Below are 24,480 nucleotides of genomic sequence, written 5' to 3'. Positions count from 1 at the left end.
TACGCCTGTGGCAAGACCGAGCAGTGACAGAAATTCGTGGCAACTGGCCGCCGCTGGGCTTTCAGCATTGCATGGCAGGCCCATGGGCTCCCTGACCACTTTTCTTTCTCATTCTGTGTAGTGACCAACTCAAGCCTGCTTTGCTCCATTCCAGCCTCTGACTCTCCCTCTAACCACCTATTCTCAGCTGATGATCTTGATTCACAGAGGAAGAAGAAGTGCACTTCTTCTGTTCGCTGCCTCAGCATCTGTCCTCGTCCCGTCCAAGGCTAGTTGTCTTCCTGTGCTCTGGAGTCCTCCTCTTACCTTTTCAAACATCTTCCAGCTGCTTCTTGTCTCGCTGTGTACTCTCTAGATCATTTCATCTCCTAGGGCTTTGCTGACCCTTCCAAATTTCTATTTCTATTTCTAGGCCATACTCTTTTGAATGTGCTACAAGTACATCCAACTGCCCGCGTGACATCTCCACATGGATGTGTCACAGCTACCAAACTAATGTGCCTGAAATTGAACTCACGACTTTGTTCTGTAGTGAAGCTGCGTTTCCTGCAGACTTCCCTAACCCAGCAGATGGCAACAGTGTGGCCCATAAAAGCCATAATGCCAGAGGTCTGGGCGTCTTGGAACATCTTCTGTCTTCCCACCACACCACTCTACATGACTTCCCCTTCCCCATTTGAGCAGTTACCTGGTGCGGTTTATTCTGTTTCCCGAACACTTCTTTCCTCTTCTTTCTGCCCTCCCCCCTTGGTACCTCAAGTCATAGCCACCATCACCTTTGCCGGTCCGGTGCCGCAGCCTCCTAAGTGGTCTCCCTACTTGCATCTTGACCATTTCCATGGTATGTTCTACATTGCAGCCAGGCCAGTAGCCTAAAAGCAGATTTTCTCATGGTGTTCCTCTGCTTTAAATGCCTTAAACCTTTTGATCATCTACTGGATTAGCAAGAATTTAAGAGATGGGTAGTATTGTTGGTTATAACGTGGTTAAAAATTAGTATGTTGATGAAACGTATGTTGGTGATACCATTTCAAGGGATGATTAACCAGGAGCTATTAAAATGTCATATCCTTCACCCAGCCCTGCAAACGTTCCTCTAGATCTCAGTCCAGATACAGTGCTCACTCAGTGCTCACATGTATATGCAAATAAGGCATTTATGGGAATGCTGCCAGCATCCAGCTTTTTGCCATTATGACCTAAATGTCTGTTCAGAGCTACATGATTAAATGAACTGTGGGACCTCCATCCTGTGGAACGTTATGCGATTGTTATAAAAAAATGAGGTAGACACATATGCACCAGCAAGGAGGGAGAGCTCCCAAGACATACTGTTAGTGAAAAAAGCAATTACAGAAGTTTGATCCTGTTCGTATAAAAACAAAAACTAAAACTGTATGTGTTTATGTAAATATATACAAATAAATAGGAATATGGATATGGAAGAATATGTCCCAAATTGATCATAGTAGTTCTATCTGGAAGAGGTCTGAAGTGAGGGAGAGGGGCGGTGCCAGAAGGCTCCTTTGCCTTGGTATCATTGTTCACGTTCTTTAGAATAAGAATGGATTTGTGTTTTTGTGGAATTGAAAGTTTAAAAACAAAAAAACAATACCCAGAAAACTTCATTATGTGTTCCCTTGGGAGAAAATCCAAAGCTTTTGGAGGCCCAGGAGGCCCCCTGAAACCTGTGCTCCCTGGTCTGTCCAGCCACATCTCTGGCCCCTGGCCCCTGGCTCACTGGGCTCCAGCCACACAAGCCTCTGTCAGTCCCTCCAATGGACCAAGTTTCTTCCCAGCTCCCACTTTCTTTGTGTGGGAGGCTGGCCCCCTTCTCCATTCCTGTTCCCATCTCCACATCCTCCACCCATTTGCCTGGCCAAGTTCTCGTCCTCCCGGAGGAGCCCCTGACCTTCCCTCCCAGCCTTTCCCTGAGCACCCTCAGGCCTGATCATCGGTCTTCCTCTTCACCTGCGTCGTGTCCTTTGTTTTTCCTTCATGGCCTTTATTGCAGTTGTCACTACATGTGTGGATATATGTTTGATGTCTGTCTCTCCCTCCAGGCAGGGACATGTGTTCAGTGTTGTGCAGGCAGCTCCTACCTTGAAGCGTGCATGGCACATAGTAGGCATTCAAAGAGTCTTCGAATGAATGAGTGAAGTTTTCTCTCTGGTCTGCTTCGAGGGCTGCTGTGATTATGTGGACATTTGAAAGGACAGTGTAAAAAGTAGTTCACAAAAGTAAAGAAAACGTTATCGTCATACTTGAATAATTATATACACTTTAGTAAACTTCATAATTTTATTTCTTGCTGCATACAACTGTCATATTTTATCTTGTCAAATTATACACTTTTGGCATTAGATACATTTAAGGTTATCATTGTTACTAATGATGATACTGTTGCTTTCTCTCCTAAAGACATTTCACTTTAGTGTTTGGTTTATACATAAAAATCAAGTTTGGGCATCCTCTTCATGCAAAAGATTCCAAACTGGCTTATTTTTATAGCAGACCTGAGCTGGTCCTTCTGTTTCTTAATTCTTGCATTGTTCTTGGGGAGCCAGTCTTTTTATTTACAATAATCAAATGACCCGGAAGCCATTCTGTTGTGTATTAGTGTGTTCTAGCTGTGAGATCTTTTAAGCATGTAATATTCCTTAAACAGGCAGATGAAGCATATTCCATCGGCCCCGCTCCCTCGCAGCAGAGCTACCTTTCTATGGAGAAAATCATTCAAGTGGCCAAGATCTCCGCTGCCCAGGTAAGAGTCGTGAAGAGATTTGCAATGTAAAAGGAATAAGTTTTGTACAATTCACACAAAATTACTTACCATTTTCAGAACTCATTCTTCGTTTTTAGCCATTCCCAAGATTTTTACATTTGATTATGGGGTTGTTGTATACTAGACATGTCCCTTATTCCTCAGTCACTCCACCTTCTCACTGAATCCTGTGCACTTCAGATCTTTTGGAAAACAGGTGGGGAAGGGTTTATATTACAAATTAAAATTAAGAGGGAATTCTGTCCTTCTACCATTAAAACCAGAGCCTAGGAACATCAGATCCTTCGTGGGAAATAGATGGTGCTATAAATTTCAAGAAAAAATATAATCAAGAAAGAAATCTGTTGCCCTCTGACTCCCAGTCCCATTCTAGGCCCCACTCCCAAGTTTTCCAGTCTCCCAGGTTCAAAACTCCAATATTATTACATCAAAATAAAATAGGAACCAACTGTGCAGAGTCTTTGTTTGAAATTTCTTCGGAAGTAGTTCTTTTTTTTGAAGATTTTATTTATTTATTTGTCAGATTGAGACAGAGAGAGCGCGTATAAGCAGGGGGAGTGGCAGGCAGAGGGAGATGCAGGTTCCCCACTGAGCAAGGAACCCGATGTGGGACTTGATTCCAGAACCCTGGGATCATGACCTGAGCCCAAGGCAGATGCTTAACCGACTGAGCCACCCAGGCGTCCCAGAAGTAGTTCTTTTTTTATCACACAACCAGACTTTATGATTTCTCATCTAGATTTCTGATTCTCAGCTGGTTTCCCTCCTTCTAAGTCCATTACCTATCCAGTGAGTTCTCCATACTCTTTAGACAAGTGGTTTTTTTTTTTTTTAATTATGTTATGTTAGTTGCCATATATTACATCATTAGTTTTTGATGTAGTGTTCTATGATTCATTGTTTGCGTATTAACACCCAGTGCTCCATTCAATACGTGTAGACAAGTGTTTGTTAAACACTAGTTTCATTATTATTCCCTGCTCTTTTTTTTTTAATAACCTCACCCTTTCTCATCCTAGCCCCTAGTGAGTAATCTTCCTAGGTTGCTGTGGTTACAGGTTAGAGTTCAAACTTGTTAGCCTAGCATTTAAGAGTGTCCAATATTTGTCAAAACTTTTTTCTCATTGCCAGTTCTTTTATTAGCGCTACCATGAACTTTTCTCAGTCTCCTTTATACAAATGCTTATTTCTTCTGAGCTTTTGCATGTATTATTCACCTGCCTGAAGTACTCTGTTCCCCCTTCTCTGATCCTTCCTGGCTTTATTCTCAGCAAGCATTCCTTGGTCTCCTGCTTTGTGCCAGCTTCTAAGCATGGATGCAGCAGTGAATAAGACACATAGTTCCTACCCTGCGAAGCTACACTCTAGTAGGTGGGGCAGACAATAAATACTTAAACAGGTAAAGAAATAATACAATTAAGAATGTTAAAAGTGGTGGAGAAAAGTAAAGCAGGATAAGGGGATAAAGACAGGTTAGGAGATACTTTAAAATCGGGTGGTCAGTAGAGGCCTTACCAAAGAGGTGACAGTTGAACAGAGACCTTGACTGACGAGGAGCCAGCCATATGAAGAATCTGAAGAGTGAGATTCAGGCAAATGCAATTGCCAAGACTCTGAGATTAAAACAAGCTTGGCGTTCAAGGGAGAGTAATATTCAGTGTAGATGGAGTAAAGGCAGTGAGGGGCTGTCATTCAGGATCCAGTCAGGAACACTGAAATTCCATTACATATTTCTTTATTTTGTTTTTAGGAGAGAGTATTATTACCTTCATTTTACAGATCATAAAATCTAATGCACAGAAGGTTACATGATAACCCAAATTATCTAGTCTCCCTAATCAGAGGATGGCCCATGGCATTGTTTGGGAGCTCAGTAGAAATGCAGACTTTTAAGCCTTACCCCAAACCACTGTAATTTACATTTAATGCATAATTTGCGTTTTTTAAAAAATCCCCAGGTACCTTGAACGTAAAACTTATCATTGAAAGAGAGGATTAAATAAAAGTCTCCTGACTTCCAGCCCTATGTTAGATCAGGCTGAGCAGTAGAACTTTGTTGCCCTGCATTTTGGTAAAAGGGAAGGTATTATTTAATCAGAAATTTCAATTAATTAAAAATAGTTTCTTGTAGGGGCACCTGGGTGGCTCAGTCAGTTAAGCATCTGCCTTCGGCTCAGGTCATGATCCCACGGTTCTGGGATCAAGCCCCATGTCTGGCTCCCTGCTCAGCAGGGAGTCTCATTCTCCCTCTGCCCCTACCCCTGCTCCTCATGTTCCCTGTCTCTTTCTCAAATAAATAAATAAAATCTTAAAAAAAAAAAAAAGTTTCTTGTAAGCAAGCCAGCTTTCTTATTTTATCATTGTTTTGTACTCTAATCAGTTATTTCCTTAGAGGTGAAAATCAACCCCCCCCCCGTTTTTTTTTTTTTGAGAGAGAGAGAGCAGGGGAGGAGGGTGGATGGTGGGGAAGGGCAGGGGGAGAGGGAGAGAGAATCTTTAGACTCTGCGCTGAGTGCAAGCCCTACCAGGGCTCAACCTCATGACCCTGAGGTCACGACTTGAGCGGAAACCAAGAGTCAGACACTTAACCGACTGTGCCACCCAGGCACCCCTCAAATCTCCCTTTTTAGTGATAATTTGCTGAGACCATTTTTCAGTTTAAATAACAACCCTGTAGCAAATGAATGATATGCTAATTCTGGGGAATTTATTAACTCTGTGTCTGTCTGGACTAGTATTCTATTAGATGCAATACTAACAAACAATGAAGAAAGAATAAATAATTTTCACAACTTTGCCTGGATATTCAAGATTTGAGATGGCTTGTAAACATTACAGGTAGTAATTAAAACAAAGAATAACATCAGAAAAATTAGTAATATGGGACTATTATTGGGTTAGGGGTTGGAATTAAGTCAGAAAACTTAAGCCAAAGAAACCCACTTCAGTTCTTCCTGGAATCCTGATTGAAAGGGAAATTTGGTGGGTTACGATTGACAAGGCTCTCTAATAAAAGGATACTTGTCAGTTAGGGGAGTAAACCTTGCTTTAACTTTGAAGAAGAAACTTACTGATCTTTCTGATATGGGACTTTGAATAACCTTCGTCTAATGATTTTGAAAGAAGGTTGCCCAGAATATAGAGTTGTTAATGTAGCCATTTTGACATAGGCATTTTTATGCATGCTAGAGTAACATTTGCACGTGAGCTAAATTTCTCGTGATTTGCTGGTGATATGGCTAACTTGAGAGAATCTAGAAAATGTAATGGTTCTCTAGTTCTCTTCATTGTCATTTGTCTCAGATCTTCGCTGCATGGGAAAGATCAGGTAGTGAGTGCTGGCTGAAGATTAGAATCCCCTGAGGAGCCTTTTTTTTTTTTTTTTTAAAGATTTTATTTATTTGAGAGAGAGAGAGAGAGAGAAACAGCATGAGAGGGGAGAGGGTCAGAGGGAGAAGCAGGCTCCCCGCTGAGCTGGGCCCGATGCCGAACTCGATCCCAGGACTCCCAGGATCATGACCTGAGCCAAAGGCAGTCACTTAACCAACTGAGCCACCCAGGCGCCCCCTGAGGAGCCTTTTAAAGAGACTATTGCCATAGTGCTTTGGGGGCGGGCCCTAGAGTTAGTTACTGGAAGAGAGCTTATAGGGGTCTTGTGGAATACTAGTGATACTTTGTTTCTTGAGCTGAGTGTTGGTTACACAGGTGGATTCAGTTAATGAAAACTATGTTTATAAAAGCTATATACTTATGACATGCACTTTTCTGTATGTGTATTATTCTTTAGTGAAAGGTTTAAAAAAACTTTTATCCCCTCAGTTGGCAGGATTAGTTCCCAAGCATTAATGTTCTGTGAAGTGCTCCAGTTTCTTTTAATGTACCACTGGGAATGAAAAACTTTATTACAGGCATTTCAAAATCACTGATAAGTAACTTTAATGAATATTGCAAGTTATTTAAATGCTGATCATCTATGTAGTTGACCAGAAGGAAATCCATATGTTTAAGTATTGGAGATGTGGATAGGAAATTTTTGATAATAAGAATTTGAAGAGTATGGCTTGTTCTCTCCATCAAGAAAAGGACACCTCTCATTTCTGCTTGAAGGCAGAGCCAACAACAACTTTGGACCTGTACATATGCTTGAAAAGTACAACAGAAAGATTACAGACTAAAAGCATGGAATAAATTATTTTGGCAGAGATTTAAGGGTAGGAGATGACAGTTTTTATCTTTACTGTTAAAGGCATATTAGTACTATGGAATGAAGGATCTAAATAGGCTTACAGTTCTGGGACCCACCAGGGTGAATTGGTGGCTAAATACATGCCCGATGGCTAGAGAAATTAGCCCCCTGGTAACAGTAGTATTACTGATTTTTCCTTTTTAATATATTCAAATGCTCAAGAATACTGTGATTTGGGTATATTAAATTGTTCTTCCTAAGAGAAATTAGTTAAAACTTCTTGAGGTCATTCCTGTAATGTGAGGTTGGACTTTTTTTTTTTTTTTGCAAGAAGATAGGTGCTTTTCTTTTTAGTTCTGAAGGAGAATATTTATCTGGTTCATCAGAGTTCTTTTGAATTAACTATCTGTTCAAAAGAAGGGGAGCTAGCGACACTTTGAAAATAAGGAAACAGTTATATTCACAATAACATCGGTAAAAATCAAATACTTAGCATTAAAGTTAGCAAAATCGGTTTAAGATCTATGCATGAAAACCATAACACATTGCTGAGAGGAATTAAAGAAGTTCTAAATAAATGGATAGATATATCAGTGGAAGAATCAATAGTGTTAAGATGGCAATTCTTTCCAAATTGATCTGTGGATTTAAGACAATCTTGATCAAAATTCCAATAGGCTTTTTTTGGTAAATGTTGACAAGCTGGTCCTAAAATAGCCCAAAGGTCTGGTATATAGTTAAAACAATTTTGAGGGGCGCCTGGCTGGCTCAGTCAGTAGAGCGTGCAGCTCTTGATATCGGGGTTGTGAGTTCAAGCGCCATACTCGGTGCAGAGATTACTTAAAAATAAAATCTCTAAAAAAAAACAATTTTGAAAAGATAAATTTGTAGGGTTTAGACTCTCGGATTTCAAAACTCACTATAAACCTACAGTAACCAAGACAGTATGGTATCAAGGAAAAATACATATGTCAGTGCAACAGAATAGAAAGTCCCACAATAAACTCACACATGTATGGTCAATTTATTTTTGAAAAAAGAGCTAAAGTAAATCAGTGGGAAAGATAGTCTTTTCAACAAGTTGTGCTGTAACGATTGGATATTTATATACAAAAAGATAAACCTAAAATCAGCAATAAACAGGACAAAGGTGCTGATACATGCTAAAAAATGGATGAACTTCGAAAATATTGTGTTCAGTGGAAGAAGGAAGCCAGTCACTTGAAGATTATATGTATTGTATAATTCCATTTATATGGAATGTCCAAAATAGGCAAATCTATAGAAACAGAGTAAATCAGTGGTGGCCTAGGGCTGGGGATATGTAGGGAATGGAAAATAACCACTAATAGGCATGGAGTTTGTTTTGGGGGTGACGAAAATTACGTTATTAGATCTTACTCAGTATCTTAGATTATGGTAATGTTTGCCAACTCTGTGAATAATACTAAAAGTCATTGATTTGGCTAAGTTTATGGTACATCAGTTATATGTCAATGAAGATGTCTTAAGAATGCAATATCATTATGTACAGACTAGAAAGGCTAAAATCAAAAAGACTGATAATACCACGTGTTGGCAGGGATATGGAGAAACTTAGAACCATTCATACATTGCTGATGGAAGTGCAAAATAGTACTACAGGCACTTTAGAAAACTGGCTGGTTTTAAAAAAAAAAAGTTAAATATATACTTACCATATTTGACCCAACAGTTGCACTCCTGGGTATTTGCCTGAGAGAAATGAAAAATATGTCCACATCTGTTACTTGTACGTGAGTTGTTCATAACAGCATTATTCATAATAGTCTAAAACTGGGAAAAAATCCAAATGAATGGATAAATAAAATGTGGGCTATCCATTCAGTACATCAACAAATACAAAAAGATCTATAAAATATGAACTACCCATGCACACAACAAGGATGAGCCATTAAGCATTATGCTAAGCTAAAGAAGCCAGACACATAAGACTCTGCACTGTGTGGTTCCGTTTATATGAGATTTCTAAAAAAAAGGCAAAATTACGAAAGACCAAAAGCAGGTCAGTAGTTGCCTGGTTCTGGGAGCAAGGATTAATCAATTATGCATAGGGGCACAGAGGAACTTAATTCAAGTGATGGAAGTATTCTACAACTGGATTATAGTAATAGTTGCACAGTTGTATAAATTTGCTAAATTAAACTATAAATGAGTGAATGTTATGTACTGTAAATCATTAAAAAAAAAGGCTGTTAAGACATAGGGAAGATGGATGTAGACCTGTTTCACTTTGCCTCATATAAGTAATATTTGACATTTCATGTAAAATTACTAAAATTGGACTCTGGTTTAAAAAACATCAGGGCGCCTGGGTGGCTCAGTTGGTTAAGCGACTGCCTTCGGCTCAGGTCATGATCCCAGGGTCCTGGGATCGAGTTCCGCATCGGGCTCCCTGCTCTGCGGGGAGCCTGCTTCTCCCTCTCCCACTCCCCCTGCTTGTGTTCCCTCTCTCGCTGTGTCTCTCTCTGTCAAATAAATAAATAAAATCTTAAAATAAAATAAAATAAAATAAAAAATAAAAAATAAAAAACATCAAACTGTAGGGCGCCTGGGTGGCTCAGTCGGTTAAGCGGCTGCCTTTGGCTCAGGTCATGATCCTGGAGTCCCTGGATCGAGTCCCGCATCGGGCTCCCTGCTCGGCAGGGAGTCTGCTTCTCCCTCTGACCCTCTTCCCTTTCGTGCTGTCTCTCATTCTCTCTCTCAAATAAATAAATAAAATCCTTAAAAAACAAAACAAAACAAAAAACAAACATCAAACTGTGATCAAACTGACATCAAAATGTGATTACCTAGCATTTTGTTGTTTGCTGTCACTAAGATGTTGGTTTTCTAGTCATATGAGTTTACCAGATGTCTGAAGCGTACCCCTTTAATTTTGGAACATAACTATTCTTTGGGTTTTTTTTTTTTTAATTTTATTTATTTGTTTATTTGTTTATTTATTTAAAAGAGAGAGAGAGAGAGAAAGCACATGCACAAGCCAGGGGAGGGGCAAAGGGAGAGGGGAGAGAGAGAATCTCAAGCAGACTCCACACCGAGCATGGAGCCCAACTTGGGGCTCCATCTTACGACCCCGAGATCATGACCTGAGCCAAAAATCAGGAGTTGGTCGCTCAACCAACTAGCCACCAGGGTGCCCCTGAAACATAGCTATTCAAAGAATATTGACGTAAACATAACTATTTCAAAACAAACATAGTGTTGGGTGAGTTTTTTTCTTTTTACATTTTCTTGGTTGTAATTATTATATATTCTTATTATTTTAGAAGAACAAAAATGCCATCAGGGCTGTTGAGGTTGGAGAGAAAGTTGCTTTATCCCTCACTAAATTGTGTAAGACTGTTCTGCTTTTTGCTTTCCTCTGTATCCTCCCTTTTTGCTGTATGTTTGCTCTTAAGAATCTTACTGTCCTTCAGGTATTGATTTTCCTCTTCTGTGGGCTAGAAAGCCAGACAAATAAATTTCTTAACAACTCTGAGTAAGTTGCAAGTGACTACGTTAACATATGAGGGGGTCCTCTTTCCCAAAGTGTATGTAGACTCTAATATATGACCTTTTGTTTGCTTCTTAGCTTTTTTTTTGGAAAGGTGATATTGGCAGATAGTGACCTGAAGATAAACGAGGTATTATTGTGCTAGCGTGTTCCTTTCAGTTTTAGGGTACCATGGTTTCAGTTCTAGGCCAGCTTTATATGGAGACAGAGTAAACAACCCTCCCCCCTGCTATTGTGGAGCCCTTTACTCCTGCTTCTAAATATTCACTGACACTCTACCCTAATAGCAGTATTATTTTAAATTAAAATATAGATTCTTCTGTATGATCAAACAATTTCACTTATAGATCTATACCTAAAAGAATTTAAAGCAGGGACTCAAACAGGTACTTGTACACCGATGTTCATAGCAGTGTTACTCATAAAAGCAAAAGGTAGAAACGATCCACACATCCATCAACAGATGAATGGATAAGCAAAAAAAACCCAAAATGTGGAATATACACAGTATTCTATTCTTCAGCCATGAAAAGGAATGACATTTTTATGCATGCTACAACATGGAAGAGCCTTGAAAACATAATACTAAATGAAATAAACTAGACACAAAAGGACAAATATTGTACAAATCCGTTTATATTAGGTTCCTAGATTGGGTATTCATAGAGACAGAAAGTAAGGCAGAGGTTATCAGGGAACATGGAATTGATATTTAATGGGTATAGAGTCTCTGGGATGATGACAGTGTTGTGGACACGGATGGTGGTAATAGTTGCACAGCATTGTGAATGTACTTTGATGCCACTGAACTCTACACTTAAAAGTTGTTAAAATGAAGGGGGGAAATCGGAGGGGGAGATGAACCATGAGAGACTATGGACTCTGAGAAACAAACAGGGTTTTAGAGGGGAAGGGGTGGGGGGATGGGCTAGCCCAGTGATGGGTATTAAAGAGGGCACGTATGCACGGAGCACTGGGTGTTATACGAAAACAGTGAATCATAGAACACTACATCAAAAACTAACGATGTAGGGCGCCTGGGTGGCTCAGTTGGTTAAGCGACTGCCTTCAGCTCAGGTCATGATCCTGGAGTCCCAGGATCGAGTCCCACATCGGGCTCCCTGCTCAGCGGGGGGTCTGCTTCTCCCTCTGACCCTCTTCCCTCTCTTGCTATCTGTCTCTCATTCTCTCTCTCTCAAATAAATAAATAAAACCTTTAAAAAAAAAACAACTAACGATGTAATGTATGGTGACTAACATAACATGATAAAAAATTTTTTTTAAATGTGGTTATATATTACCACAATAAAAAGAAGTATAGATTTATCTGGTTCAGGTCAGGCTTCGGAACTTCAGTATGGATGTTTCAGATCCCTCTTTGGAAACAGATTCTGATCGAGCCCATAGTGTACTTACCACCAGCGTAGGGAGAGGCTTCCCCAGAGGAAGATGACATCTCCGGCCTTGCACAGCGTGTCAGCAGAGTGCTAGTAAGTTTGTCCTTTCATTTTTGCTTCTAGGCTATCCATCCAGGATATGGTTTTCTTTCAGAAAACACGGAATTTGCCGAACTGTGTAAACAAGAAGGAATTCTTTTTATAGGTCCTCCTTCATCTGCAATTAAAGACATGGGTATAAAGAGGTATTAATTTCTATCTTTTAAATATAACCATAGGAAGGTCCATTGAAATGGTTGGTTTAACCTATAAGAGATATGGTAATTAGAACCTTTGGTTGTCATAGGCATTAAGTTATTCATCTGCCACTCCAGTGAGTTACAGAAAACGTCCATCTAATTAGGGTTTCTAATCAGTATATGAATTAGTTTTAGGGATTAAAAACAAGGTGGGATGAGCTATCACATGAAAAACTGGATTCCTGGTTATCACAGAAAAACTAATATTTTAATATTTGTGTGAATATTTGTTGTCTGTAGTCTTTTCTTTACCTGTGGGATGTTTTATTTTAAAAAGTTCCACTGTATTTGTAGATTGGGCTGTTGTTGTGTTTCTCTTGTATGAAATAACTCATAGAATTGAGACACCTCACCTTTTTTATCCGGAAGCACATCCAAATCCATAATGGCCGCTGCCGGGGTGCCTGTTGTGGAAGGTTATCATGGCGAGGACCAGTCGGACCAGTGCTTGAGGGAGTGCGCCGGGAGAATCGGTTATCCTGTCATGATTAAAGCCGTCCGGGGTGGGGGAGGAAAGGTAAGATCGTGCCTGCCGTGTTTTTCATTTCAGGCTAGGCTTCTTGGTTTTATTTAGGTTGTAGTCATAACTATCTTGCCATCTTAGGGCATGAGGATCGTCAGATCTGAAGAAGAATTCCAAGAACAGTTAGAATCAGCACGGAGAGAAGCTAAGAAGTCTTTCAATGATGATGCGATGCTGATCGAGAAGTTTGTAGACACGCCAAGGTGGGTTCGGCTTTTTTTCCAACTCAGCTTTTTAAAAGTAAATTATAAAAGAAATGCATACAAATTATATAAAATATAAAGTTCTACTAGTACGTAAGTACATTAAGTTCCCCAGTCCCACCCCCTGATGTAACCATTTAGCATATACGGTGTGTATTCCTCCGAGCATTTTCTACACGAATAGAAATATTTATACATATACACACAGAATACAAAATACATACAGAAGTACAGTGAGTACAATACAATATAATATCATATGCTAATATGACATCATAGCTATCTTTACATGTCAGTAAATATAGGTCTACCTTATTCTTTTTATTGGGCTTAATGGTTCCATGATAATTGATATACCATGAATTTATTCAATCCATTTATTGTTTTTTGTTTTTTTTTAAGATTTTATTATTTGATAGAGTGAGCATAAGCAGGGGGAGTGGGAGAGGGAGAAGCGGCTCCCTGCTGAGCAGGGAGCCCGATGTGGAGCTCGATCCCAGGACCCTGGGATCATGACCTGAGCCGAAGGCAGATGCTTAACTGACTGAGCCACCCAGGTGCCCCTAATCCATTTCTTGTTGATGGAACTTAGGGATTTTTTCAACATAAAAACAAATTCTTGTAAGAAATTTACTTTTATCTTATAGAATTCTATAAACATCAGTTGAGATGCTCAGAGAATGAGAATAGATACCTAAATTGAGTTGGTAGTGGTATGTTAACAAATAATAATACTAACATCTCACCCATATATCACACTTACCATTTGCCACATTCTAAACATTTTACATATACTAAATAATTTTGCTGTCCTAATCCTAATCTAATTCCTGCAACAATCCTGTAGGTAGGCCCTATTCCCATTTTGCAGGTGAAGACTCTGAGGAACAGAATGGTCATATGACTTGCTTGAGCCAGCTGGGAAGTGGTGAGGCTGGGATTTGAATTCAGAATTCACACTCTAAGCCATTGTACTAAATTGCTTCTCTCGGTACTGCTATAACAAATGCCATGTGAATTTCTGATTTTTTTATTTTCTGGAATTTTATTTTCATATATATTGCTTAAAATAAGGTACTATAAAAGCTTCTTGTTTTCATAGATTTTTGGTAATCATATATAAATACAACACATTATAGATATATATATATTTGTATTTATATATATATATAAAAGCTGTAAGTCAAGTGACTTTATCAAGAATAATTCACTTGGGAACCATGAGCAGAGAGGGATTTACCTTGAAGGTAATATACTAAAGCTTCAGGCCCTTCCTTGTGTGAGCCTCTTCTAAGATCCTATACCTTATTTTGTATTCTTCTTAAATTGTTTTTGTTTCAAGTGCTACAAAACTTTGAACTGTCCCTGAACATGGCACGGTAAGTTAAATTCATTTAGATTTTGATAGTTAAAAAGTCTGCCACCTATTAGTGAAAAGTAAGGCAAAAATGGAGGAAATTCTAAGGTAAATTGAGAGCTCCCTTTCACAATATGTTTCAAAAAAGAATAGGCCGACTGTCCAAATTGGCATGCTTTTGAGTTAGAATTATCGTGGAGATGTCAGTTAGCTATTTCAGTGACCGTAACTCAATGCCTACAACATTTTCTGAAGATGTGAATTCTTTATATGTGAAATGTTAGCTGTATATAACCTCACATTGTAATTTGTTCTCCCAGTAGCTGGGAAGCTCCTGGGAATCAAGGACCTGATAGTACATTTCTTTTTATTTTCCCCTGTATATCATCTGGCATACTACTTTCTTCATGACAGTCATCAATAATAATATTTTTTGAAATACAGAAGTAATATAAATACATTACAAACACGGAAAATAGAGAAGATGGGAAACAAAGTCACTCATAATCTCATTCTCCTAATACAAGTAATAGTATTTCTCTATATATTTAATCTGTATTTTCTAATAATAATATTTTAATATGATAATTATACTGTTTTGTGTGCTGCTAAGTAATTACCTGTTGAGTTAATGGAGTGCTAGAAGATTGTCAAGGTGCTGCTTATAACTCAGAAAAGTACATATCAAGATGTTTTATAAATCTGCTCGGAACTACTGAGCTTACCTGAAAGGCTGGGATAGAAACAGTCTTCAAAGCGTACTATTTTGGAGGATAAAAAAGGAAATTGGGTTCCTTTCTCAGTTTACATTCAATATATATTCCAGATAGATTAAAAATGTAAATAGGAAAATAAAAACTGTGGAGCTCTTAGAAAACATCAAGGCATTCTTGGTAGACTCCAGCTGTATCTGACTATCTAGCCAGACCCCAGCAGTGCCTGAACTGGAACAGCTGGGATTTGTGCACCTCCTGGTTCTCAGACAGGAGAATGTGTGCTGTAGAATCTCTTAAGTTAGATAAAGCAGCACAGAAAGAGGATCAGTCAGAAAAAGGAAAATAACTAAAGCGATATGATCACTACAGAAATCATAACAGAACACAGGTCCTCAAAAAGTTTCCCTTGTAAGCCGCCCCAGGAATAAGTGTTTCCAGCTTCTGAGAACTCAGAAAAGAGCTGTACTGTGCCCCTGGTATGTGTTCCTTTCAGAACCTGGAGTCCGTGCTTTACTGACTCCTTCCCTGGAGCAGCTAACACATAAGGCAGTGTCAGTGGAAGTGGTAAAATTTTACAATTGGAATTTGAAAAACAAACCATTTAGTTCCAGCATGTAAAGAGCTGGGAAGTTGTCACTCACATCCAAGAAGCAAGTAAAAATCTGAACAAAATGAAAGTCAGTGAGGTTGAGACCTGTCAGATAATAGGGGCCGCAGGGCAAACCACCACCCTGTGGAATCTGGACAGCGTGTGAATACAGTGAATCATAGCCAGGAGCCGCTCACCCAGAGCAAAGCTCCTGGAGCCATAAACTGATAGGGACACTTCTGCGGGGATTATGATAAATTACTGGAGTCTGGGTGTGGACTAGCTTGATAGTGAAAAGCTCCTCAAGGTCCAGTGTTAGGGGAACCCCAGATTTTCATGAGTTCTCCCTTCAAGAACAAAACCACGTTCTCACAGTGAAAATACAGGAAAAATTCCCTCCCATTTTGGGGCAGAGGGAGGAGAAAAATAACCATTTGCAATTGGCCCAGAGTGGTCTATTCTCCCTAACAAAGGCCAGCTCTCCAAGGGAAACTTTGCCAGCACCTTTTCTGTCCTATGGGAAGGGCAGTTAGCCAACTCTAACCCGCTCGAGCTTTCCTGTTTCATATAAGGAGAGAAAAAATGCTAAGAAACACTTTTGGGGGCACCCGGCTGGCTCAGTCAGTGGAGCATGTGACTGGATCTCAGGGTCGTGGGTTCAAGCTCCACGCTGGTTGTACAGCTTACTTTAAAAATAAATATCTCCCTCTCTCTCTCCTGCTCCCCTGCCTGTGCTCTCTCTGTCAAATAAAATCTTAAAAAAAAAACAAAACACACATACATCCAAACAGATGGTGCTCATGAACATAGAAACCTGAAGCACACAGGGATACAGGCCCACTAAAAGACCAAGATTTAATCATTAGGTCATGGGATATGTTCCCTCCCCTGCACCCGTCTACTACATCACCAGGGCCCCAGTATAATAACAGGGTTTCAGCTGAAAGAAATGCAAGACACAGACTCTAATAAGAAGAGTTCTTAGTCGGGCGCCTGGGTGGCTCAGTTGGTTAAGCGACTGCCTTCGGCTCAGGTCATGATCCTGGAGTCCCTGGATCGAGTCCCGCATCGGGCTCCCTGCTCAGCGGGGGAGCCTGCCTCTCTGACCCTTCCCCCTCTCCTGCTCTCTATCTCATTCTCTCTCTCAAATAAATAAATAAAATCTTAAAAAAAAAAAAAAAGAAGAGTTCTTAGTCAAAGACAACAGGAGAAACAAAACAAAACAAGGGCACTAGAGGAAACAAGCCTCTGGTACCTACAACTACTGCAGACATTAAACCCAGTGTCCTAGCCAGATTCACATTAAACTTTACAGTAAAGGTCTGTGTTTACCTTACTTACTGTAAAGTGATACCTCATGTCCAGCTTTTAACAAAAAAATGACAAGGCGTGCTAAAATTTAGGTAAGAAAAAGCACAGTGTAAGGAGACAAAGCAAGCGTCAGAACCACAGACTTTGGAATTATCAGATACAGAGTTTAAAGTAACTGATTAATATGTTAAGGGCTCTAATGGAGTGTGTAGACAGCATGCAAGAACATTTGGGAAATGTAAGCAGAGAGATGGACGCTCTAAGAGAAAAGTCAAAAGAAAATGCTAGGAATCGTATGCAAACAATGAATCATAGAACACTACATCAAAAACTAATGATGTACTGGATGGTGACTAACATAACATAATAATAATAAAAAAAAGAAAATGCTAGGAATCAAACAATGTAACCGAAATGAAGAATGCAGTTGGTGGGCTCCTCAGTAGACTGGACGCAGCTGAGGAAAGAATCCGTGACCGAGAACATATGTCAATGGAAACTTCCCAAGCTGAAATGCAAAAGAGAAATAAGAATGAAAACAAATGTAGTATCCAAGGTCTGTGGGACAATTTTAAGAGGTATAACATATGTGTTATTTGAATACTACAAGAATAAAGAAAGGAGCAGGAGAAATATTTGAAGTAATAATGGCCAAAAATGTTCCAAAATTAATGATAAACACCAAGCCACAGAACCAGGAAGCTCTGAGGACACCAAGCAGGATAAATGTCAAAACATTTTTTGAATCATATTTAAACTGCAGGAAACCAAAGACAAATAGAAAATCTTGGAAAAAACATGGGGATAAGAATGTCTTGCCTATAGAGAAACAAGGTAAGAAATATATCAGGCTTAAGCAAGAATGGGGGGAGTGAAATATTTATAAAGCGTTGAAAGAAAAAAAAAACTAACGTAGAACTCTGTGTCCAGTGAACTTATCCTTCAAACAGGAGGGAGAAATAGACTTCCTCAGACAAACGAAAGTTGAGGGACATTGTCATCACAGACTTGACTTGTAAGAAATGATAACAGAAGTTCTTCAGAGAGAAGGAAAATGATACAGGTCAGAAATTTAGATCTCCATAAAGAAAGGAAGAGTATTATGGGACGCCTGGGTGGCTCAGTTGGTTAAGCGACTGCCTTCGGCTCAGGTCATGATCCTGGAGTCCCTGGATCGAGTCCCGCATCGGGCTCCCTGCTCGGCAGGGCGTCTGCTTCTCCCTCTGACCCTCCCCCCTCTCATGTGTGCGCTCTCTCTCTCTCTCATTCTCTCTCAAATAAATAAATAAATAAAATCTTAAAAAAAAAAAAAGAAAGGAAGAGTATTAGAGAAAGAATAAATGAGGCTAAAATAAAATCTCTCATTTTTCTCTTCTCAATTGATCTCACAGACAACAGTTTGTCCAGAGAAATAATAGCAAGAAAGTGTTCAGTGATAATAGCTTAAAGATAAATGAAAAGAGGAGGAAAACTCAAGCAGGCAGATCCAAAAGGAAGAAATCAGCTCCTGTTATTTTGTCAAGAGAACGTGATGGACAGGTTGGAAAAGGTTAAAATTGAACATTCAGTAGAAATGGTATATCAAGAAACTAAATTATTCCAAGTGGTTTAATGAAGTGGCTTGATGAGGTGAACAAAAAAGGAACAGAAATGTGCTGCCGTGCTAACACAGTACATTTACAAGACCCTTCCTGGTTTTTCTTTTATATTGTTTCTTTTTGACAATTTTTATTTTAAAAAATCAACAGAAAAAACATTTGCTGGCCACTCATTTCTACATCATGGTGGTGAATATGTGAGGTGAACTACAGAGTGAACATATCAAAATAAACCTTATGAGAAGAATGCTTTCATGTTCACCAAATGGTCTGTTTACCCTTATTTTCCTAAGTGTTCTATGCATTTACTCTTAATATGATTTCTCATAATTTTACTATTTTAGATTCAACATTAAAGTGCCTTTTTTGTTTTTATGATATAAGTAATATTTTTAAAAAATTAATAATCCATATTAATTTATTTCTTAACCTTTTTATGGATGAGCCATTGTAATTTTTAGTCTGCCTGAGCTTATAAAATCTGACCATAAGGGTTGATTTTTAAAAATCCCCTGATCATGGGGTGCCTGGGTGGCTCAGTCAGTTAAGCAGCCGACTCTTGATTTCAGCTCAGGTCATGATCTCAAGTCTTGGGATTGAGCCCTGTGTTGGGCTCTGTGCTCAGTGGGGAGTCTGCTTCAGGATTCTCTGTCTCCCTCTGCTTGTGCTCTCCCTCTCTCTCAAATAAATGAATAACTATTTTAAAAAGTAATAAAAAATAAAATAAAAATCCCCGGATCATAAAGTTTTCATTGGCTTTTCGAGAATACATGAAATATTTTGATGTGAGATTTATCAGCATTTTCCTTGTCAGTTTGTACTTGTGACTTGCCCCTACTCTGAGATCATAAATATAGTCTCCTGTGTTTTCTTATTTCCTAGTCACTTCATGTATGTAATTTTTTTTTCTGGAATGTTTATTCTACAAATGGAAACTTTCTCATTGGGTTTTTAAATAGGCATGTAGAAGTCCAGGTGTTTGGTGACTACCATGGCAATGCTGTGTACTTGTTTGAAAGAGACTGTAGTGTACAGAGGAGACATCAGAAGATCATTGAGGAAGCCCCAGGGGTAAGGACCTTGTAAAGAAATTTGCAAGCTTCTCTATAACGTAAACCCCAGTCACTCTAATTTTCACATCAGGAATCTGTGGAGGTAGCGTCTCCTCCAAAGTCCTGCTGAATAACTGCTTCCCAGTGGTAGTATAATGATAAGGCCCCACTGGAGCCTTGGGGATGAGGAGGGGGTTGAAATTCCCAGGCTACCATACTGAGGGCACAGTGGGGCCACGATCCTTCTGGATGGTATCTAGGAAAATCTACTCTGATCCAAGTACAGACTGTCCCTGACTTCACGATGGTTCAGGTTAGAATTTTTTTGCTTTACGGTGGTGCAAAAGTGATACATGTTGAGTAGAAATACTTCGAATTTTGAATTTTGCTCTTTTCCCGGGCTCTCTGTGTGGTATGCTACTCTCCTGGGCAGCAGCAGTGAGCCAGTCAGCCACACGGTCAGGAGAGTAAATAACTGATACGCCTCAACTCGCTCTTACCCATACCCATTCTTACACTCTCTGTACTTGGTATTCAACAAATTATGTGAGATAGTCAGCCTTTTATTATGGAGTAGCTGTTGTGTTAGATGATTCTGCCCAACTGTAGGCTAATGTAAGTGTTCTGAACACATTTAAGGTAGACTAAGGATGTTTGGTAGGTTACATGTATTTAAATGAATTTTCAACTTCCAGTATTTTCAACTTATGATGGGTTTATCTGGACGTAACCCCACTGTAAGTTGAGGAAGATCTGTATCTGACTTATAGTGAGTACTTGTATAATATTTCCATGTAGATTTTAAATTGTAATGAGAATGTTTGAGGAATGGATTGGCCTGGTTCATTGAATATATTTTTTATGAAGATTCTTTTATTTTGACTTCTGTTTGAGGCATCCCTAAAATAGATTAGTCATCTTCCTACCATAAAAGTTTATTGTAGAGGAGAGAGATTTGCTCTTATTTGGCATTTTTTGCCCCCGTGGAATTAATTGTTTACATCTCTTCGGGTCTATCTCTTGACTGGTTTCGGTTGTCCTCTGGGTCAAGGCCTACTCCTAGAATTACCCCTTTTTGGATTTACATTTCTTTTGAGCCTACTACTGCTGTAGGCTTCTTTCTTTTCTAAGGTTTTGTATGTGGTTTTTTTTTTTTTTTTTTTTTCCAGTAGGTACTTCTAAAAGGTCAGGGATCTGAGGTTTCTGGTTAATCAGTTTGTTGTTCTCATACTATATTCAAATTTTAATTTCTGTTGCAGAGTATATTATATCATTCAAAGTAAATGTCAACAATAATTTCAGTAAAGCCTTATTTTCAAGTAGTGATTGCTTAAATATATGTCTGTAGAGCTCTGTTTTAAAATATTAAAACCTTTGCCTACTTTTTAACCTACATTTCTTTTTATGAACCTTTCTTATTAGCTTGGAATCTTAAGGTTTACCGTTATTCCAAGATAATTATTGGGCATATGGCCCAGATTGCTCTACCATCTTAAAATAAAACAGTGATCAAAGTTTTCATATTGATACATGTAATTGGACATACAGTCATGAAAGTTCTTATGTAGGTACAAAGGAGATATATCATTATGCTGAATAATACCTGCAATTCATAGAAATTACTAACAGAACCATTAAACTTTGGTATGGGGCTGTTGACTGTGGTATAGGATGTATTTCTTGATGAAATGTATAGCATTAGCTATTTATCCTTATTAACTCTTTAATGTAATATTTGATACCTAGAAATGCAATATTGGATCTTAATGGAAATTTCTAATAGGGCAAAGAACTAATAGAAATTTATTTTAAATATTTTTTTATAGCCTGGTATTAAACCTGAAATAAGAAAAAAGCTTGGAGAAGCTGCAGTCAGAGCTGCTAAAGCTGTAAATTATGTTGGAGCAGGTACGCTAAGATGTACTTTGAATAGAGGAGAAGAAATATTTATGTGCAGAAGGCAAAAGAAACTTACAACTTTTAAATCATTGTCTTTCAAACAAATTATACCCACTTTAAGAAATACATTTTACATTGAGACTCAGTATATACACATATTTATGTCTATATACATGTATATTTGGAAAAAAAATTCACTAAACAGTACTTACCCTAATTACGTGTAATGCTATTTGATATTTTCTATTCCATTTTAAAATAAAATCACTAAAATGATTTCCTTTGCCTCTTTTAAAATTAGTAAACTTTAATTTTTTAGGTTCACAGCTAAAGTGAGTGGTAAGTACAGAGTTCCCATACCCTCCATCCCCACACTTGGCGTAGCCTCCCCAAGTACCAGCATCCCACACCAGAGTGGTTCGTTTGTTACAATCAACAAACCTACAGTGACACATCATTATCACCCAGAATCCATAATTTACATTAGGGTTCACTCTTAATATTGTGCATTCTATGACATTGTTGTACAGTGTACATTTGGAAAAATGTATAATGACATGTATTCACCATTGTAGTATCATACAGAGTATTTTCAGTGCCCTAAATAGCCTCTGTGCTCTGCTCTTTATCTCTTCCTGTCTTTAACTCCTGACAATCTCTGATCTTTCTGTTGCCTCCATAGTTCTGTCTTTTCCAGTTTGTAGCCTTTTAAGATTGGCTTCTTTCACTTAATAATATGCATTTAAGTTTCTTCCATGTCTTTTCATGGGTTGATCATTTCTGTTTAGTGTTGAATAATATTCCATTGTCTGGATGTACCACAGTTTATCCTGTCACCTACTGAAGGATATCTTGGTTGCTTTCTAAGTTTGGCAATTATAAATCAAACTATTATAACAGTCTATGTGCAGAGTTCTGTGTGGGCATAGGTGTGGGCATAGTTTCAATTTATTTAGGTAAACAAGAAGTTTAATCGCTGGGTCATATGGTAAGAATATGTTTAGTTTTGTAAGAAACTGCCAAACTTTCTTTCAGAGTGGCTGTACCATTTTGCATCCTCACCAGCAATGTATGAGAGTTCCTATTGCTCCACATCTTCACTAGCATTTGGTATGATCAGCGTTCTATTCTAATACGTGTATAGTTGTATCTCATTTTAATTTGCATTTCCCTGATAACATGATTGGAGCATCTTCTCATATGCTTGCTTGCCATCGGTGTTTCTTCTTTAGTGAGGTCTGTTCAAGTGTTTTGCCCATTTTTTAAATTGGTTTGTTTGTTTTCTTATTGAGTTTTACGACTCCTTAGTACATTTTGGATAGTAGTCCTTTATCAGAAGTGTCTTTTGCAAATATTTTCTCCCAGTCTGTGGTTTATCTTCTCATTCTCTTGACATTATCTTTTGCAGAGCATAACTTTTTAATTTTAATGAAGCCTGGCTTATCAATTATTTCTTTAATGAATTGTGCCTTTGCTGTTGTACCTAAAAAGGCATCACCACACCCAAGGTCATCTAGGTTTTCTCCTACTGTCTTCTAGGAATTTTATAGTTTTGTGTTCCAAATTTAGGTCTATGGTCCATTTTGTTAATTTTTCTGAGAGTATAAGATCTGTGCCTAGATTCATTTTTTTGTATGTAGACATACACCATATACTATTCCAACACCATTTTTTGAAAAGACTATCTTTGCTCCATTGTATTGCCTTTGCTCCTTTGTCAAAGATCAATTGACTGTATTTATATAGGTCTGTTTCTGGGCTGCCTATTCTGTTCCACTGATCTATTTGTTCTTTTCCCAGTACTTCATTATTTTGAATACTGTAGCTTTATAGTAAATCTTGAACTCAGTGTCAGTCCTCCAACTTTGTTATTCTCCTTCAATACTGAATTGGCTATCCTGGGTCTTTTGCCTTTCCCTATAAAACACTAGAATCAGTTTTTTGATATCCACAAAATAACTTGCTGGAGTTTTAATTGGGATTGTGTTGTTTCTATACAACAAGTTGGGAGAACTGACATCTTGACAATGTTGAGTCTTCCTTTCCATGAACATGGAATATCTTTCCATTTTGTTCTGCCTTGACTTCTTTCATCAGAGTTTTGTAATTTTTCTCATATAGATCTTATATATATTTTGTTAGATTTATACCTATTTCATTTTGGGGGTACTTGTGTAGGTGGTATTGTGTTTTTAATTTCAAATTCTACTTGTACATCATTGGTATATAGGAAAACAATTGACTTTCGTATATTAACCTTGTATCCTGCAAGCTTCTTAGGTTTGTAGTTCTAGAAGTTTGTCAGTTCTTTTGGATTTTTCTACATAGACAAGTCATCTGTGATGAGACAGTTTCATTTCTTCCTTCTCAATCTGTATACCTTGTGTTTCCTTTTCTTACCTCATTGCATTACTAGGACTTTCAGTATGATGTTGAAAGGAGTGGTGAGAATGGACATCCTTCCCTTATTTCTTTTCTTAGTAGGAAATCTTCTAGTTTCTCACCATAAAATATAATATTAGCTGTGGGTTCTTGTAAATCTTCTTTATCAAATTAGGAAGTTCCTCTCCATTAGTAGTTTGTTGAGAGTTTTTATTATAATTAGATATTGGATTTCATCCAGTGCTTTTTCTGCATCTATTGATACAGTCATATGATTCTTCTTTAGCTTGTTGATGTGATGGATTACATTAATTGATTTTCAAATGTTGGACCAGCCTTGCATACCTGGGATAAATCCCATTTGGTCATGGTATATATTTACTTTTGTACATTATTGGATTTGATTTGCTAATATTTTGTTGAGGACTGTTGCATCCATGTTCATAAGAGATACTGATTTGTAGTTTTTTTTGTAATAGCTTTCTCTCGTTTTGGTGTTAAGGTAATGCTGCTTTCATAAAATGAGTTAGGAAATATTCTGTTTTCTATGTTCTGGAAGAAATTATAGAAAATTGGTATAAATTCTACCTTCAGTGTTTGGTAGAACTCACCAGTGAACCAATCTGGGTCTATTTTGGAGGTTTGGGA

At 38.3% G+C, this 24,480-nt stretch overlaps 1 protein-coding gene across 3 annotated transcripts in view; it reads left to right on the top strand.

Annotated features, from left to right (window-relative positions):
- The window catches only part of MCCC1 (methylcrotonoyl-CoA carboxylase 1), a 60,357-nt gene that overhangs the window by 5,808 nt on the left and 30,069 nt on the right, over positions 1-24,480 (top strand). For 2 of the 3 annotated variants that reach the window (XM_034999658.1, XM_034999659.1), the window contains 6 exons: positions 2,669-2,764; positions 12,027-12,148; positions 12,572-12,719; positions 12,807-12,928; positions 19,459-19,570; positions 21,378-21,459. In XM_034999658.1, the coding sequence (XP_034855549.1) occupies positions 2,669-2,764; positions 12,027-12,148; positions 12,572-12,719; positions 12,807-12,928; positions 19,459-19,570; positions 21,378-21,459 (682 nt within the window). The remainder of the gene's footprint in view (positions 1-2,668; positions 2,765-12,026; positions 12,149-12,571; positions 12,720-12,806; positions 12,929-19,458; positions 19,571-21,377; positions 21,460-24,480) is intronic. The other variant, XM_034999661.1, reaches the window with a different exon arrangement.

Source organism: Mirounga leonina, unplaced genomic scaffold (genome assembly GCF_011800145.1).
Source record: "Mirounga leonina isolate KUSES-001 unplaced genomic scaffold, KU_Mleo_1.0 Mir_115, whole genome shotgun sequence".
NCBI lineage: Eukaryota > Metazoa > Chordata > Mammalia > Carnivora > Phocidae > Mirounga > Mirounga leonina.
Note: the sequence above shows the minus strand (reverse complement) of the source record. Positions and strands in the feature narration are given on the sequence as shown.